This window comes from Paramisgurnus dabryanus, chromosome 12 (assembly GCF_030506205.2).
Source record: "Paramisgurnus dabryanus chromosome 12, PD_genome_1.1, whole genome shotgun sequence".
Lineage (NCBI taxonomy): Eukaryota > Metazoa > Chordata > Actinopteri > Cypriniformes > Cobitidae > Paramisgurnus > Paramisgurnus dabryanus.
The window spans coordinates 18,372,589-18,392,578 of record NC_133348.1 but is presented as its reverse complement, the minus strand read 5'-3'; the positions used below and the strand labels follow the sequence as shown (position 1 = coordinate 18,392,578).

General features: G+C 36.3%; 2 protein-coding genes across 5 annotated transcripts in view; both read right to left on the bottom strand.

Annotated features, from left to right (window-relative positions):
* The window catches only part of gmds (GDP-mannose 4,6-dehydratase), a 74,260-nt gene extending 73,000 nt beyond the window's left edge, over positions 1–1,260 (bottom strand). For both annotated transcript variants that reach the window (XM_065256987.2, XM_065256988.2), the window contains exon 1: positions 1,041–1,260. In XM_065256987.2, coding sequence (XP_065113059.1) covers positions 1,041–1,136 — 96 coding nt within the window. In that variant the 5' untranslated portion in view covers positions 1,137–1,260. The remainder of the gene's footprint in view (positions 1–1,040) is intronic.
* Positions 1,261–2,837: 1,577 nt separating this feature from the next.
* The window catches only part of mylk4b (myosin light chain kinase family, member 4b), a 29,206-nt gene continuing 12,053 nt past the window's right edge, over positions 2,838–19,990 (bottom strand). For 2 of the 3 annotated variants that reach the window (XM_065256977.2, XM_065256979.1), the window contains 13 exons: positions 7,867–7,954; positions 7,382–7,703; positions 6,997–7,226; positions 6,812–6,917; positions 5,580–5,673; positions 5,384–5,493; positions 4,808–4,949; positions 4,298–4,368; positions 4,040–4,168; positions 3,776–3,928; positions 3,601–3,679; positions 3,449–3,502; positions 2,838–3,212 (listed from right to left, as the gene is read on the bottom strand). In XM_065256977.2, the coding sequence (XP_065113049.1) occupies positions 3,455–3,502; positions 3,601–3,679; positions 3,776–3,928; positions 4,040–4,168; positions 4,298–4,368; positions 4,808–4,949; positions 5,384–5,493; positions 5,580–5,673; positions 6,812–6,917; positions 6,997–7,226; positions 7,382–7,703; positions 7,867–7,954 (1,572 nt within the window). In that variant the 3' untranslated portion in view covers positions 2,838–3,212; positions 3,449–3,454. Of the gene's footprint in view, positions 3,213–3,448; positions 3,503–3,600; positions 3,680–3,775; positions 3,929–4,039; positions 4,169–4,297; positions 4,369–4,807; positions 4,950–5,383; positions 5,494–5,579; positions 5,674–6,811; positions 6,918–6,996; positions 7,227–7,381; positions 7,704–7,866; positions 7,955–9,188; positions 9,848–19,990 lie in introns of those variants that run through there. The other variant, XM_065256976.1, reaches the window with a different exon arrangement.

Below are 19,990 nucleotides of genomic sequence, written 5' to 3'. Positions count from 1 at the left end.
ACACCCAATTGTCTGTGAACAACTTCTCAGCCGATATGTGTCACAACTCTCATATTTCATAGTCCACACACACAATGATGCATACAATAAAAACGTAAGGGAGTGACTGTAACAGCATCCAACAAATATGGGGCTTGTATGAAACACTCCTTCTTATGTACACCTGCTGTTATTGTTGTTAAGCAAACTTCAAAGGCCTAATATTACGTCAGTGTGTAAGAAAATGATCACGTTTAGTAAGTTACCTGACAAAACTGTACTGTACTATGTAGGCCTAAAAACAGTGAAACTGTAAAACTAACAGCATGTAAAAGATACAGTAACTGTGGCTACCATGTAAGGAAACTGTTAACTAATGGGGCTTTTCTCTGTAGCTCAGTTGGTAGAGCATTGTGTTAGCAATAGCAATGCTTATGTCAGAGGTTTGATTCCCTAGTCACTCACGTATGCTAATAATATGTAACGCCTGAATGCACTGGAAGTCAATTTGGATACAGGTGTCTGCCAAATGCATTAATGTAAATGGAGTAACTAAATTTGCCTTGCTGTGTGCGGTATAAAAGTGTCTTATAAGTGAACAAAACAATAAAATACACATAGGCTAACTTACTTAGATAGGAATCTTTGCGCTTTACTACACTTTGTTAATGTACACTATAATATTCTCTAGAATTAACTATAGTGAACTGACCAACTGTAGTAAGTACGATATAACATTTACTTAAGAAGCAAGAAACAATAGTTTCTAGGTATTTTACAATAAAGTACACTCCAGTATTTCTTCAGGTGGTCATGGATACTTTTGATGAACCACAGGTTGAATAAACTTTATCAGTTCACCGTGAAAGGATGTGTGCACCATCAATGCTCCAAGGAGCCCATAAAACATCCCTGACTACACATTTCATAACCTATTTCTATAATACCAAGACCCGGCTTCAAAACTAGCAGATTGCCTCGGTAGGCAGCCTCATAACTAATCTGTCCATCTATCCAACGACCTTCTCGCATATGTGAATGACAATAATACTTCATGTTACCTGACCGGTTATGCCTGTAATGATCGCCACTTTCCTCTTTGTCTGTCCATCTTCTTTTACTTTACTACAGGCCGATGCTGCTGTACATTGAGCCATTATGTATGTTGGTTTTGGTTCGGTGTGAGTTCAGGTGTCCTGGGTCCAGTGTGTGTGTTTCTTGATCATCGGATGATGGATACGCATCCAAAACTCCAGCTGCTTTAGCCACACACCAGGAACCTGCGCTCAGCAGCCAATCAGAGGGCAGAGCGAGTGACGTGTACACGACAGAATAAAGAGGAGGAGAGAAATCTTGTTGCTTTTTGTCCGCTCACGTGTCACAGCGCCAACTACAGGTCACGGCGTTCAGGAGTAGCCACAAACAACTAATTTAAAACTTTATTTAGACGTTTAAAATCTATAATAGATGTATATTTGTTATAAAAAATAACCAAACACTAAGAAATATCTAGATTTTTTGTTGTTTTTAATGTATTGTTATGCTTAATTTTTGACTTCTTTCAAATCATTTTAAGTCATTTTGAGACCACCTTGTAAGTTTATTGAGGCCTCTCATGGGCCTTGGCCACTTAAGAAGCAGGTTTAAAAAAAAAAAATCATGCAAATTAAACAAAGTGAGAGATTGAAGAACAAGACAATGAAATGCTTAACATATATTTTAATGGTAATAATAGTTATTATTATTTATATATTATATATATTTATAATAATATATATTTTGAAGTTCTCAGGCACTTACACAACATTCGACACAACAAGATATATTTCAAATGCTTTTGGCAAAAGTACTCAAATGGTTTGTTGTATTTTTTCTGTCATTACTATGTTTCATCATTCATCTATCCAGTCTTAACAAACATACAGTTTTAGACAAATAAAAGCCAGTTCTCTTATTGTTAATATAGATTTCAGAAAGTTTTCAGAAAATAAAAATCAAACACATCAAAAAATAAATCAAGCTTATCTCTTATTTAGCATTTAAAACAAAGACTGTTTCAAACACTTAAAAAAACACTCGTGTCAGCTTTCACTTCCAATTTTAAAGCATTAATTCGTTAGCCAAAACTGATGTACATTTCTGTACATTTCTTCCCCTCTGGTATACTGTGAAAGCATTTTCACAATAGTAAACTTTAGACCGTGTGAACATTATCAATATAAATGTAGGTAGTGTTCTGTTTTTTATTGGCCTTCATGGAAGGCGAGATGTCTGCTAAAAAGAGAGGGAGCGAGCAAGACCATATTGTTGCCTAAAAGGGCCAGTCTTAAAGTCAGTGTCCCAGTATCAAAGTTCAAGCTTAAAAATAAAGACACAAAAAGTCTCAGATTAGCAGCTAAAGACCTCATGGGATTCTGAACAATTCTTAAAAACCGATGCATGTTGAAGTAATTTTTTTTTTTAATTTTTAGAAAAAAAATGGGTAAAAATGGTCCCAATATGCCACTGGGGAAAGAGTACACCTCAAAGAGTTCATATTAGTACTTCAAATGTAGGTATTGATACAAAATGAATACATGTCTGTACACAGATAGTACAAACTCAAACCTTTTTAATGGTTCTGCCCCAGTGAGAGCTTGGGACCATTTTTACAATTGTTTTCTGACAGTATAGAGTTTACTGCATGGCTGCATGCAGTTAAGTGTCAAGTAATAACAGGTACATGCAAGCAGACAAACTCCACCGTCCTATGGCACTTAAGTCCTAAATCATTTGCCGGATTGAGATGAGATTAAGAGTGCTTACGTTTTAAGAGATCACTGACAAATAAACATTTTTGTGCGTATAGAGTTTGATCATTTCCTTAGGGCTCTTTAAGCCATTAGCCTACTTTTTCTAGACCTGGCTTAACAAAATCCAAGACCTCATTACTATAGCATTAACTATAAACCTTTAGTAAAAAGAGCCCAGATGATTCCAATAGCCACACATTTCACTCAAACCAGGTCTAAAGCAGGGGCAGGTTTTCATCTAGCCATAAATGTTACTACGGAGTACAATTTTACAAAATGGTGTGCAACATTGGGCATTACTTTGCTTGTAGCGCTTCTGAGCTGTTACGTTGAGGTATTTAGAAATAGTAATTACACAGCACAATATGTAACAGATAGCTGTTTAGGTACATTATTGGTCCAGTTTTTTTGCCACGGCATCACCAGAGCCTTTGATCACTTCTGCAACAAAAAAAAAAAAGTGAGAATTAGTCCCACGTGTCAGTCAGTGACTTGCAAACAATGAGTTTCATCATAACTGTAAATGTCGATCGACTCCAGATGTACAGCAAAACGAATGGTTAACACCCAATTGTACATGGGTGTGCATTCTTGTGAAAAGGAAACTTTACATTTATGATCAATTTATACGCTATTCATAAATGGTACGATATATGGTGCCTGCATGTGTATCTCACCTGTGTCTATAAGACCTCTGGAGGAGGGCCATGTGAAGAGTGACACATATTTTTCTATGAGAGAAACAGAATCATAAAAGATTAATGAATCTCAGTTACGAGTAATAGGCTATAGGTGGTAATTTAAGTGCAGACTTGAAGCGTTTGCTAACCTTTTGATGCAGACGGTAGTGAAGTTCTCGGTCTGAAAGCCATGGGTGCTTCAGTGACTGGGATGCACTCATTCTCCAGCTACATAGAAGTCATGAAATTTGCATTAGCATATACACAAGCATACACCGTTTATATTTATATTTGAGATGTTTATGTGTGGCATCATAATCCAACCTCTTGCTTTTTACAAGGAGGCGTGTGATGAAATCTTTGGCCTCCTCCGAGATATCCTCAAACTCTGCATCTTCGAAACTCCACTGACAGGCCAGAATGTTATTCAAGGTTTCATTATCATCCTCGCCCAGGAACGGTGACAGTCCACTAAGCCTATACGCAAAAACAAGTTGATTTTATAAAACTATGAGTCTAGCTGAACTATGAGTCTAAACTATATGTTTGGCCAAATTTGTATTATTATTGTTTGTAGTATAGACTCACAGCATGTAAGTTATGACACCTAAACTCCACGTATCAGTTGGGAATGAAACAAATTCATAGTTGATTACTTCAGGAGCCAAAAACTCAGGTGTTCCAAAATTCACCTTCAGCTTTTCCCTTGGTTTATATCTGAACAGAAGAGGTGAGTACATGTTTTTTTTTCCATTATTTATTATATGCATTTAGTATATTTGGTTAAGGAATACTTTAATATTTTGTAATATTATAAGATATACACAAACACAGATGGATACCAACCTTCTAGCAAGTCCAAAATCGATTATCTTGACCTTGTTTGTTTCTCGACTGATACAAAGAATGTTTTCTGGCTGTTGATAATGTAAACAAAAAGTAAAATGTCAAACTTCTTTTTATTTTAATACTTTAAAGTGCCTAAGGTTGAAGTGTGTAATTTTTATGGCATTCAAACACCAAATGTAGTGTTCCTTTAGCTGAGCATTGTTTTAGCAGCACAAAACGTCATGGGTTTGATCCCAGGGAATACATATATTGATAAAATGTTTCATTTGAATGCACTGTAAGTCGCTTTAGATAAAAGTGTCTGCCAAATGCATAAATACAATGAAACACTTACTTATACACAGACTGAGTTATCAGTTATTACTTTGTAGATTATTGAGATAGGGATCTGTACTACACTGGTTGGATCTGTTTGAGTGTTGCAAAACTTTTTTTTGCAAGTTAATGGTGAGACAAAAATTCCACAATGCAGCTAAAATGTATTATTTACAACAAAGTGTTTGATACCTTCAAGTCAAGGTGCAATATATACATGTTATGCATATACTGGAGGCCTTCAGTGATCTGTCTGATGAAGAGGACTGTGTCCAGCTCTGTCAGTTTATAGTTTTCATCTATGATCCGGTCAAACAGCTCACCGCCATCAACACTAAGGGTTACACACAGTACAAATAATAACACTTATTGAATATTCTTAAATGTGCAGAAGAAATAAAGCATGAAGCATTAGTTTATGATATCTATGTTTGATCTATGACAGTGGTTCTCTAACTTTTCACCCCCCCTTGTGTACGATGCATTCCTTCGCGACCCCCCAAAGAAAATATATGACAAATTTGTTGTAAATCTTAATATTTTAATCTTAATAGCCTTATTTTTTTTTAGGTTTAATTACACAGAATTCATGATAGATTCATGTGTTTTGTAAAATGTCATAAAACTGGGCCAACATCTTGCGGCCCCCCTGAGGGCCCCACCCCCAGTTTGAGAAACACTGATCTATGTTTGAGTTTGCAGTCTATGGTATGCTGGCATTTAGTGTGTGCAATGAAAGCTTGAATGTGTGTGTGAATATATACTCACTATTCCATTACTAGAACAATTTCATGGCGAGATTCGAAGGCAGCGTAGAGCTGAATCAGATTGTCATGGTTCAGTTGGTTCATTACCTCAATTTCACTCTTTACCACCTCCTGATAACAAAAATGTGTAAAATCAAGAGTCCATTAGTATTAAGTAGTCAGCGCTGTCTTGTAATAAACTTAAAACAGGCATTTACCTTCTCTTTTTGACTTCTGGCTTTGATGATCTTAGCTGCTAATATGAGGCCAGAAGATTTCTCAACACATTTGTGTACCACACCGAAGCGTCCACTATAGAAACAAGATAATAAAAACCAAATTCAAGTCACAAACCATTCTTATTTAGTTCCCACACCATCTGTGAAACCTCAGAGGACATTTTCTGTAATCTTTTGCAGTCTTTGGGTGTTTGATTTCACTAAGAGCTAAAAATATGTTCTCTCTCTCTCTCTCTCTCTCTCTCTCTCTCTCTCTCTCTCTCTCTCTCTCTCTCTCTCTCTCTGAGTATCTTGTATCCTGGAAAGCTGTGAACATTCTTAGGAATCAAATGCTATAGGTTTAATATTTCAGGCATTTCGGTTACAATAACTTAAAAAAATTTGAATGGTGACAAGGTGCATGCTTTGTTCTTTTATAAAAAACAGCATAGCAACATCTAAATTTCTGCTTTTGTGTTCCACAAAGAAGACCATACAACATGAAAATCAACACGTAGATAAGTGAATGAGAACAAAATGACAGCATTTTTGGGAGCACTAATCCTTTGATAAAACGTATGCATTCATACACCTTAAAAAAGATTTGTTTGTTCAACTTAAAGAATAAGTTACCTGGTTGCCGATAACCTAGGTGTTTTCAGCAATATAAAAATAGTATCTGGTATCCCCAGAATGTGTCTGAAAAAGTCAGCTCTATATACACCACAGATCCTTTATTATATGATGTTGATTTGTGGCTGCAATGAAAAACATGCTGTTTTTGTGTGTGTTCCATGAAATGCAAAGAAAGCTTCAGTTTCCCTCCCCATATGCAAAGTAGGGGGTACAGCGCTTACACATCTGCTTTGGGGTCGGACTACATCAAAACATGTGTCTATGGCAGAAGGTTGAATCTGGCTCATAAGGTGGAGTCTGTGAGCGGTTATGGCTGGGGGAAATCAATGTGACATCACATTGATAGGGGATTCCTAACAGCCTGTTTTGTGTGACTGTTGAGTTTAAAGGAGATTACACAACGAAGAATAGATGGATTTGTATAATAACAGGATATTTCTGCACACACACTGGCAATTCATTTTCTGCTAGAAACACATTTAAAAGTTTTTTTTTTAGGCTAAGGGGGCTTTAAGGCAACCAGGTACCTTACTTTTTTAAGTTGAACCAACTTTGTACCAAACAGTCCAGCAATAAAGTACCTTTCTGTTACTTACCCTCCAAGAACTTCCTCTTTATTGATATTGTAGTAGCTGGCAATCTGGTGGGTTTTGGCCGTGACCAAACGATGCTCAAATGGAGCGGGTGGAGGAGGGGTGGTATCTGAGGACAAGGAGTTATGGAGTTTAAGAAATGAGATTAATCAGAGTTAGACGTTTGGTCAAAATCACCACTGTCTTACCAATGACAAATTCTTCAGTTACAGGCTCTCCGTCTTGTATCTCCTCTAATGTGGCCTCCTCTGTTCTCTCCGGTCCTTCCTCTGCATCTTCACATCCTGCATCTAACGCCTCCAGGATCTGTAACTCCTCTGACGCCTCCTCTACTTGACTTTTTAGGTCATCTGTCTCCAGATTCTCATCAGTGACATGCGTCAACGAGCTTAACGTAATTTCCTGATGCTCAACACAGCTGCATGAATACATAATATAAAGAAGGGAGAATATTAAAGAAATAAAACTCATTATATGTTACACAGCTTTAAAAATTTTGATAGACTTGATAGATGTATTTATTTATTATTTTATTGGTTACATTTTTTGGCAGTGTATATATCCAAGACTTACCTGTCTTGTGTTACTAGGATTTTTTCATCTGTCTGGTCGAATAAATTTTGTGAAGTTTGCTGGATCTCTGATAGATCTTCTGTCTTCTCCTGCTGTTCATCCTCTTCTACTGGTGACAATTCAGCTACAATTTCTTCTTTGGATGTCTCTTCCTCCACCACTAGTGACTGATCATCATCCTTTATTTCTATACATCGCTCAGATTCATGCACTTCTTTAATAAGAACCAGAGACTCGGTTGTGCCGGCCCCTACGTCTGATGTGCATTTTGAAAAATGAGCGTTTTGTTCATTAAGCTTCTTAACTTCCAAACCAGCATGGACTAAGTATGGAGAGAGAAAGAGTAGATGTTATTATGTTTAACGTCTTTTTAGTTCAGATGTATATACAGTAACACATTGCAGCCATATTCAGTATTAATGGCATGCTGCATTAAAACAATAATTGGTATAGATTAGAAAATATTTTAAAAAATATATATTTACCTGTTGCGTCCTGTAGTTTTTTTTTCTTCTGGGATTTCGACCCCTTGAGGTACACTTTGGATTTCTCCTTCCCATCCTTATCTCTAAGCTAAACAAAGAGAGAAACAAATAATTTACTTTAAAATCAACTAATATTGCATTTTCAAAAATGTACATTTATTCAATTAAATGGTTATAAATTCCAATTTTTAACATTTAATATAAAGTTAGTTTTGTTTAAGAACTTTCCTGTGGTTACAACAAGGTGTATTTTGAATCACAAATAACTGCAATAACAGTAAAACAACCTTAATATATATATATATATTCTCCTCATTTGGTAACAGAGACCAACTTTTATTAATAACAAGATATTCATTCATTAACACCCCTTGAAATAAAAGCACCTGCTTTCTATGAAGTCAATGACACGCAAGTACACGCAAATGCACCGAGCTGCTAACGTGTAATAAATCTGATATCGCTGATCACATGCACACAAACAAGTGTACATCTGTTACGAGGTGTATGCACAGTTGTGTCCTTGAGCCGGTACTGAGAATCACTCAACACGTCATCAGTCAATCTGTTTTGGAAATGGTTCAAGCAATTCAACCCTCGTGTTCCAGAAAAGACCCAGCTTGAAATGCGGCGTAGCAGCACAAAGAACAAATTCTGCTAAATGTTCAACACATTTGTCAAATAAATAAACAAAGAACGAATCACGATGTAAATATGCTTTCAAGTACGGATCTGACTTTTTGTTTATAGCATTTAAGTCACATCATCGTGATGACAAACAAACATCACACAACATAAAAAGGAAATACGGAACAAATGATTACAAACAAACAAACGTGCAAATGTTTCATTTCTTGAACACAAGTTCACTTTTGTGAATGTAACTTTTTAATTTACTTTCACAGTCAGCTGCTTTACAGACTTTCTTAAACTAACAAATGTCACAAAACATACAGCAGGGGTTTGTCAAACTGTGGGTTGGGACTTCACACCGTGGGATAAGGTGGGTTGCATGAAGTTGCCTTGCTGTTGTGATGAACAAAAGCAGTTTAGTCTAATTTATGAATGACAATAATTTATTTTAAACTTACATTTAATTAATAAAAGGACAAGGAAAATAAAAACTACCCAATAAAAAAATTCGTGTTGGTGGGGGGTCCCAGATACACATATTTGGTTGGGTCACGAACCCCTGACATACAGTATTTGGAAATAAGTATATATGAAAGGTTTTTGAGTGCTTCTGGCTCATTTATCATTGTAGTATGACCATTTCTGCACTTCATGCAATACATTTCTTTTTGAAACATATTTAAACTCACCCTACTGCTGGACTTTTTACGATTTTGAGTGTTTTTCAAAAGATCAGCCAGTCTCGAATGCTTCACCGCATCAACAATGAAATCGACAACCTGTTGTAGTCCGCCGACCAATCGCTCCAAAGTATCAATCCTTTTTTCCTGTTGCTCCGCCTTCTCTCTAATTGTTTCTATGGCAACGTGCATGTCGCGCAACGTCCGTTCCACGCTCCGGCCATCAACCGATGTGTTTTGTTCCCGACTGATGTCATCCAGACGTTTTAAAGCTGTTTCCTGCAGCTTGAGTAGTTTGTCCATCTTACCATTCAAACCATTGACCTGTCCTTTAATATCTATGAGAGCAGAGGAAGACTTTGAGAAATGCTGAGAAGAAGCAGAAACTGAGGAAGATGAAGATGACAGATGTTTGTTTGGTGTAAAAAGTGAGGATCGTTTGGTCCCAGCCCTTCCACCGGTGGCCCGTTTTTGAGCATGGAGAGGTTTGGGGTCATAAACCCGAGCAAGAGACTTCACAAGATTACAGCTCATGATAACACTTTATAACACCACAGGTTCTAAGTGAACGGAGCGACTGAACGTTGCTTCGCCTTCTTCACGTCTTCTTGACGGTGTTTGTTTGCTGCCAAGTGCATTTGTTTAGCATTCCTCTCTCTGGTGTCTCTGTCTTTCAGGCTGATGCTTTAAATAGAGGGCAACAAGCTTTCTCCTATTGGCTAGCATGTAGTCAGTTAAATGTCACCGTTATCACGTAAGAGGAGCTGTTAAATGTTATCAGAGGGAACTTTGAAGATATTGAAACCAGAGACTTACACAACGTTAAAAGTTGACAAAACCAAAGGGTGAAAATTTTACTTTCAAATGTACTTTGGTTTGCTGTCAAAACTTGCTTTACTGAACCAGTTCACCGAGCTATTGTGCTTGCTAACCATATCAGAATATCTCAGATAAAAAATGTGTGTAGGACTAGGTGTGAGCGTGTGTTAATTGTAATGAGGTTAATATCTAATCTTTTGTAAGTGTTTTACATTGTGCATGTGGGTGTTGATAGTTGAAATTACTGCAAAAACATCCAGTTGTATGCATGGGACATTGGAGTTAAAAAATATAATAATTAGCATGTTAACCCTCTCAACTTTATTTGCATTATATTAAGTGTGACGTCCACCATTCCAGGCTGGAGAAGGCAATGAGCCATCACAAGTGTGAATGTGTGATTGAGTCTGAACAGGTGTGAACTGCTGAGTCTATTGAAAACAAAACTGGAACAGAAAAACCGAATGTCAAAGGTGCAGATTTCTATTTTCATCATGATTGTCATTGTTTAAATGTTTTTGCTACGAAACGTTTACAAGACTTTGAATGCAAGTTACTTAACTTGGCAAAAATGCTTCACTGCAAAAACAAAAGAAATATCTTTTTGATATGATTTAAAGAAAACGAAACAAACTTCCCTTGTAATGGACGTGTCAAAATTATTTTCTGTGTTATTTGACGGCATGCCACAGATGGTATTAAGAGCTTAACTTGCATTTAACTACTGTAGGAATTTTCCTGTAAACTCATTCCACCAGTCCATAGGGTCTAAACTTAACTGAGACCAAATGGTTATGTTTCATCCTGTCAGCGCTGTGGCTCAGTGACTCTTACCTCTTGAAGACTTAGCCTTTACACAACATATTGCTTACATACTAAAGAAATCTGAAATCTAACAACTATATACTCACATGAATACAAATTCTGTTAAGAATATCCATATTAGCAGAACAATGACAACCCTCAAAAGTCAATCCTGCTTATGTATTTAAAGGGGACATTTCAGAAGACTTTTTTAGGACGTCCAATAAAACTTTGGTATCTCCAGAATATGTATGTGACGTTCTAGCTCAAAATACCATAGATAATTTATTATAGCAAGTTAAAATTGCCACTTTTTAGATGTGAGATTTAGTTTTGGGGTGTGTCCTGTTAAATGCAAATGAGCTGACCTCTGCACTAAATGGCAGTTCTGTGGTTGGATAGTGCAGATTAAGGTGCTGTATTATCCCCTTCTGACATCACAAGAGATCTCCATATGTCAATGATCTATTTTTAAACATGCTTGCAGAAAATGGTTTACCCGAAACTAAGTTACTTGGTTGATCTTTTTCACATTTTCTAGGTTAATACAAACACTCTGGACCCAATTATAGCACTTAAACATGGAAAAAGTCGGATTATCATGATATGTCCCCTTTAAATATTCGCTCATAAATATCAGGAACAGCCAAGATGGACCAATAACATAACTAAGCACATAATAATTTTATTATACACCTTTACTGGGGTGGTACTATTTCAAAAAAGTACACTTTGGAGTTCAAATTGTACCTCAGACGTACATATTGGTACCAAAAAGCGCATATTAGTATCTCAATAGTACATATTAGCACTTCAAAGGTACATATTGGTACCAAATGTACACATATCTATGTCCTGGGTACTGCCCAAGTTACAGCAAAGAACCACCTCATTACAAGTTGACGGCTAGTTGGAGGACTAATGGTTTATTTCATTGGCAAAAATATTAATAGCTTGTCTCTGAACATTGAGTAATCTCTGAGAGATTGGTGACACCTTTGGAATGGGAACTTGATAATGTGTGATAAACTTCTCCCTTCATGTGTTTTTGTATGCACATGCCTGACTGTGTGCATGGCTGATTAAATTATAAATTAATAAACCCACTGGCCTCACACTGTATGTCACAGACAGTATGAAACATCAGTCGTGAACACATGTTCATACTGAAAAGTATTTGCCATAGTTATATAATGACCTTCGCTCACTGACGCGGAAAGAACGGACTGAACGGTTATGGAATTTTTTCATTAATCTATCTATTACTCATGATTTATTAACAATGCCTTGGATACAGGAAGAAAGTTAAGTAGCTGCAAGACGGAATAAAAGGAAACAGAATCTCACAGATTACATAATGAGGGGATACGATATGACAGTCCTGAGGAGTTGATCACAGATGGACTTTGAGCTGGGGATTATACAGAGTGTAGAAAATGTGTAGAATGATAAACAGAAGACACACACAGAGACATCATTTGTACATGAGCAGCTGTGGTGTGGTATACACTTTCTGACAGAGGAGATGTCACATCTCTTAAGTGTCGCAGCAAATGGTGTATCAAACACGCAACCCTTCCTCAGAAACATATATCACGTATCTTCAGATATATCAGCTATAGCAGCTATCATATGATATAGGGAAGAATATTAATACTTGAAAAAAATGGCAAACTAATAGCATTTGTGAAATCCAGACACAAATATCATAATGTAATCCTGAGATTGGTTTGATTTCAATTATCGATTTCAGTTTAATCTTAATCTTTGACATGAACTTAGTCAGTCAATAATTAAATCAAGGTTATATTTCACACAATGTTCTTTAGAATATTTAGGTTGATTTTATGTAGAAAACATCAAATCACAAAAATGTTTTTACAGACTGGGTCACATATTATAATGAATGAACGATGGTGACACAAATAGATTGTATTTGTTAACATCAGTTACTGTATTAGCATGAACTAACAGTGAACATTATGCTTCTACAGCATCTTACTACTAATCTTCATGTTTAATGTTTAAAATTATGCACAACAAACTAAAATTAACAATTGTATTAATAAACATGAATAAATGCTGAAAAATATTGCTTATTGTTAGTTCATGTTAGCTAATGCATTACTTAATGTTAACAAATACAACCTCACTGTAAAGTGTTATTATTCAATTTATTGTTATTTTAAATGATATTTTAAACAATTTTATCAGCTTATATTTACATTAGGTTTACATTTATAATAATATCATAGGTCAAACAGATTTTTAAATCTGCCTTCCTTTAGTTTAGGGGGTTCTAAAACTATTTGGAGCCAGGGACCCCTTACAGAGGAGAAGAATTTCAAAGGACCCCTTTATAATTATAACTGTTATGAAGAACGGTTTCCTTAATTTATTGAAGTATTTATATATATATAAAGGTGCTTCTCAATGCCCAGTGGTCTCCAACATTGTGCCCAGAGGCACCAGGTTGCCCGCACAGAGTCTGTAAGTTGCCCGGCAAAGCACATTCTACTAAAAGCCACAATTTTTATATTGAATTATTAATTTTTTTTTTTTTTTTGGCTTCTTTTATGTATGTTAACATTTTAAACAATGATAAAACATACAAGCAAGTAAAATAAAGTAAATCAACATGTTTTGAGTAGACTATATAAAAAAGTAGCCCTCCAGATTGTTTTATCCATTGTGGTAGCCCTTGCTCACAAAAAGGTTGGAGAACCCTATGTATGGTTTCACAATTAATGTCCAAATAATTTCCCCTAATATTAAATTTTTTATTATGAAGTGCTGATTAATGTTAGAAGTTATACTGTAGTACATAACCCGTCACAGACCCGATGTAGTTAAACGTCCAGAGTCGTATAATATTGTAAGGATAATAATTTTACATACTGGAAATTTTTTACAGGTTGATTGTGTCTGGCAATTGATTATTTCTATGTGTTCGCTGCCCTATACAGCACAATTTTATAATATACAGTAAATTATTTTGTATACCCTATGGATTGATGACCAGGGGTTCCCGGACCCCTCTTTGAGAACCTCTGCATAAGTTGACCCTTGCCTAAATATATGCCAATGTTGATTAACATTTACTAAGATAAAACTCTCCATGTGACTGTCCTGGGCCCGGTTCCCCGATAACGTTCACTCTTAGCGCGCTAAGAAGACTCAAAAAGATATATCTTACCAAAGTTGTTTGTGTTCCTAAGTGTGTTCCCCGAAGTGTCTCTTAGGAAGCTTCTTAACACGCTGCCTCTAAGAACGACGTAACAATGTCGCTGTCCCAAGTAAAGGTGCTGAATTATTTGCAATCGATCTCTCAGGGATCGATTTTCCACTTCACGTGAAGGTGCATTACAGCGTTAAAAACGACAACACGTTCTATACAAATGGAACATTACTCAAATTATTCCAGTAACATTTATTTTAACATAGTTTAGTTATCTGTAAAATATAGACTATTAATTAAATTATCAAATTGTCAGTAATACGGGTAGACGAACCGGGTATCCCTCGCTAATCATCCACCCTGCTTATTCCGTTGTGCCACTTGTGCCGCTTATTGATGTGGGTTTAACGACTTAAAAAACTTATATAATACACTTTTATACTAAAGGTAAGGTACTTTACAATCAGAATTACTTGGCAAGCAGCTGTAGTACCTCTGTTTAATGCGGTATTGCTTGCCACTAATGTTTTCAATAAAAAACAACCTATCTACAATAAACAGAGAGAGTTAGATAGAGAATATGGTCTGAGAAGATCCACCAGCTCCATAATGGGTTGTCTTGGGAGGCAATTTTTTTTTTTATTTAGCCACGTCAGGCAAATTGTCAAAAGGTTTTAAGTGTTGCCTAATAAAAAAAATTGCCATGGACTAAACGGTTACGGGGTTACCGGTGTTACGGGGAAGTTTGTCCCCCTTTTTTACCTTTAGTGCAGTGTTTTTATAGCGTTTTTATCACATTATACATTTATTCTTTATATACATTGAAAGTTTTAATGGCTACTGAGATTATTTTTACAGTATGAATCATATTATATGTAGGCCTATAATATATATTTACAATGTATGGAAACATAACAGTTTTAAAACAAACAGTGAAGAGAGAAAAACGGAAAAAGACAGGCTATATGTTAAAAGACATAAAACTGTCAAATATGTAATATTTAATAAATTGTATAATAGAATATATGATATAATTGCTTTTTAGTATAACCAATTGAAATCTTTAATCTTTCTAAATAAATTATAAATGTAACGTGATGAAAACGCTATAAACATAGAGGGAACAGACTTCAATGAGGAACAAACACCGGCGCCGTCTTTGATTCATTAGTTCTGATACCAAATAAAGTCAACTGCATAAATAGTCCAGTATCCATTGCAAACATATTTTATTATAAGTCTTAAAAATGTCCATATCATAAAATCATTGTCACCATACCATAGTTGGACTTGTACTGCGCTGCGCTGATTTCTAAAGACTGCGGCGATAGCGTTTTGCCTTCAAACAACGCTAAGAGAGAGCTTACGAATGGTCCAGACCAACCTTACGAAAGTGTGACTTACAGAAGATATACTTAGCGTACGAACGTTTTGGGAACCGTGCCATAGAGTTAAGAGAGAGGTTAAGGAATAGGTTAAGAACTACTTAGCGATAAGAACGTTTTGGGGAACCGGGCCCTGGTCTCTACTCCACAGTAGAATAATGTTTTTTGTCATATTATTGGTTTACTTATAAATTTAGGTTAACTGGTTCATAAGTATAATTTAAAAAATATTGTATTGCATGTTAACTTAATGTCACATTTCTCACAATCTTTTAAAATGATTATGATAATTCTGCTACTTCAATTATGACACTGGTTTAAGTTTGTGTTCAAAAAAAATGTTTTAAATTGCTGCTTTAAAAAAAAAATCTAATAAATAAAACAACTAAAGTTCTTTAAAGCTTGACACTGCTCTGATCCAACACAAGATGGCATACACATATATGACATGCTGTATGCCAGACATCTACTTGTGAAAGTGCAAAAGCACCCAAGCAGATGAAAGAAGCATCAATGGCTGATTTTAAATTTGTCACTGGATATGAGCATACAGTGTTTTTCTGCCCATGTCCAGACCTAAGCCCCAGACAAACCACTCTGAGGTGATGACAGCCCATAAAGATGGACTGGTGCTGAATGCCTTTTTAAACTATCTGTGCCAATCACCTCTTTAATAGCTCAAAAATAATCCTCTTGTAAATGTGTTAGATGTGTTGGCGCAAGCATGTGGAACTGTAAGTGCTTCCTGAGCTGGACTGTGTGTTTGTGTGTGAGAGCTAATGTACAGGTACACCGTTAGAGTACCAATGTAATCCTAACCAGACACTGTAAGCCAAGACATTCAAAAAGTAGTGATGCACCAATGTATCGGCCGCCAATATTTATCGGCCGATTTTTGATAAATTTGAAACCATCGGCATATCGGCAATAGCACGAGAAAGGCCCATACCGATTGTTTATTAATTAACTGCATAAAGAAATCCATTATTTGAAAAAATTGAGTTAATGTTGTTAATAAAATAAATGCTGAATAGCAAAAACCACCTTTGAAGGTTGGCATGTTGCCTTATTATATTTGTTTTAGCTTAAATTTGTGCCTCTCTTATTATGTTGGTCAGTTGAATGTTAATTAGATCCAATCCGTGTTCAGTAAAAATAATTTGATTCAGAAATAAACTAGCTAATAGACCAACTGTATAGTATTGTATACAAGTGTTTAATATTGGCATCGGTATCGGCCAGAAGTTGTCTGTTTAAATCGGTATCGGCCCAAAAAATCCTATCGGTGCATCCCTATCAAAAAGTGATGATTGTGTGTAAGTTTATGTGCATATTGGTGCACGGTGGGGTCCAAAAGTCGGGAAATTCTGAGAAACGTTCCTGTTTGGCTTTTTGAAGTATTTAAAACTACATTTTTCAATACTAATACTAAACTGCATAATACAGTTACTGAAATGTTATATTAATTAATATGAATTAATTATTGTGAATTTCTTAGCATTTGGTATTGTTCTTGTAGCTCATCTGATAATGCATAGCATTAGTAGCCCAAAAGGTCATGGGCTTGAACCCAGGGAACAAACTTACTGACAAAATGTATAGCTTGAATGCAATGTAAGTTGCTTTGAATAGCAGCATCTGCCAAATGTATAAATGTAAAGCAAATTTGACCTTAAAAAAAAATCATTATTTCATTATTTAAATTTGAGCATAATGTTAAATATCTTTTAAAATAAAAAATGTTTTTAGTTTAGATTAAATTTTGAGCACCAGATTTCAGTTCCCTTCTTTTCAGTTCCCCCGACTTTTTGACCCTACATGTATAGGCCTATATCATGAGCATATTGCTCAGTGTCAGCATATGCATATATAGACAGAGCATGCGCAGGAGGCTATTTCAGGTTGGAAGGTAACAAAAAGCCCCGATCCATGATGGATTTCCATCTTCTCTACCCTCCTTTTCACTTTAAACCCTAGTCACACTGCCAAATTGGTAGTGCTAATCTGTGCGATGTGCATCTGAGTGTACTCATGTTGATGTGAGGGAGTCCCAGGGAAACACTGATGAACTCATTGCATGTGACGACAACAGCTGGCTCATGCAGTTTACAGAGCATTCAGTTTCCTTCTGTAATAAAAATTATTTATGTCAAGGATTTTCACTTTTGTCAGCTGAATCCCCTTGACCTAAATTATTTATTGAAGTACCTGATGAGAATATTTCAAACATGCATCATTTGCATGCATTACTTTAAAAACATTATTTTTAATTCACTTTAAAGAGTTTATTACTAGTATTTTACATAGTTATTGTTATTATTAGTTGCTATTTGATCTTCATATGGTTATTTTGTTTTATTGATCATAAAACGTATCTGTTAATTTTGCATAAACTCTCAGTCTTCTTATATATGACATTCAGAAAAAACAAATAAGATGAAAAAGATTTTGTTAGTAAGTATTCTATTTAGAATTTTAAATTATTTATTTACATTTTATGATTTAATTATAATTAATAAATATTTTTATGAACCACCTGCAATTCCCTTGCGAACCCCAATGTGGAAAACTTCTTACATGTAATCATGGTTACCTGAGAAGGGAATGAGAAATGCTATGTGAAGGCAATACATTAGAGGTGGGTGACGTAGGACCTGGAAAGCTGAGCTGACATTCAGCTGAAACATTCAACATGTGTAACCTGAGACGTTCACTTTTTGAGGGACCCTTTGCTGCGTCACTGAAGCAACACTTTGGGAACGGTATACCATAACACCATATCTCCAAGTGCTTGTCTGTGTGTAGCAATCGCGCAAAGCTAAGACATAAGCACCGGGGTCCCAGATGTATTGCCGACATCTAACGCCCGGTATACACTGTGCGATTTTAAATAGTCCTTTAGGAGTGTTGCTTGCCACACTATGCGATCAAGGTCGTAGTTAATTTCATGTCACACTGTTTGATCTCAGTTTCCATCAATGTCAGACTGTACGAGTTTAAAGACTTTTAACTCTTTCACCGCCAGCGTTTTAAAAAAAAGTTGCCAGCCAGCGCCAGCGTTTTTCATGATTTTCACAAAAGTTTAATGTCTTCCAGAAAATGTTCTTCTTCAAATATATAAACATACAATATACCAAATGAAACAGCAGACCCTCTGCTTTCAAACAAAAAAAAAACGTTTCATCCTACCTTCAGTAGTTCTTTTGTAATCAGCTTTTGAATATGGGTAGGTTTCTGCAAAAACACCACATTTTGAGCAAAAAGCAGAGATAATTCAATTTTTGTGAAGGACTTTTCATAGAGTTCCCATTCAGAGCGATCTTTAAAACAGACACGGACATGCAGCAGCTTGCCATAGGGCAATACTTCCGGGTTTAAAGAGTTGCGGCCACCTAGTGGATAATAGCGGTATTGCGGAAAGATGGAAAAACTCGTCATTGGCGGGGAACCGTTTTCTCTTGATTGACGAGATATCTCGTCAATGGTGGGGAAAGAGTTAAAAATCGGACGCACGCAAACAAACGCGTCCGCAGTTTTACGCCATCGATCGGCGACGGATGGGAAAAAAAAACGAAACAACATCTACTGTTCATTTTAATCATGACTTGTCTAGAGCATTAAAAGGAGAAAAAATGAAGGAGACGAGTACCTGGAATTTGAATTTCCAGCGCAATTTCTCTCCAGGCTTCTTTATTTTTATCCTATCATGGTACAGTGGCGATGACACATTGTACAAACACTCTTTATGTTTCCATAACTCCACAAGTTTCTCCTCCTGCTGTACAGTCTACCTGGCTCTTTTTGACATTTGTCTGCATTGATTTGTTGTTGTTGCCACACTAATTGCGTCATCGGGTTCTGTGCTTCTATTGGTTCTTGATCTGCCGGTTGTCGTAGGGAGATGTCACACAGCAGGATTGTCTCTCAAAATTTCTGACACTGCCAGAATTTTTTCGGAGGATAATTTTGATGGCAACAGTCATTAATGTGAACATGTCAAACTAGCAATCAAAGACGGCAGATTTTTGCCTGGGATTTCAGAAATCTTTTAGGATTTCAAAATGTGTCCCAGACAGCTAAATTGTGTCTGAAATCTCACAGTGTGCACCAGGCTTAACTCATAGAACCGGACGAATGTGAGCAGAGAGTACAACTCTGCCACCTCACAGACATCCTGAACGGAAGCTCCAAAACACAAGGTTCTAAAGGCAGCCATACAATGAGCAGAATGAGCTCTAAATAGCTTTGAGGGCAATCGGTGAAGGTTGCAAACAAGAGAAATAGCCTAATCTATCCACTTACTAAGGGTTTGCTTGGTCGCCTAAGGGGTTTCTTGGGTGAACCAAAGAATAAAACAAGTTGTTCAGACCTCCTCCATGAAGAGGATCTGTGTACAAAAGCATCCAGTGCCCGCACTGGACATACAAAATGAAGCTTTTCCTGCTTCTCATCCTTATACAGGGGAAAACAGAAAGCCTGCAAGAAGATTGATCAGTACTTTAGGCACGAAACCAAGCCTAGGGTAGAGAAAAGCCTTGACCAAGTTCTCAAGCGACTGACCGGCCAAGGGAATGTGGTAAGCGAATATGACTGCTATGTAGACCTTCAGTATAGAAGGGGATAAC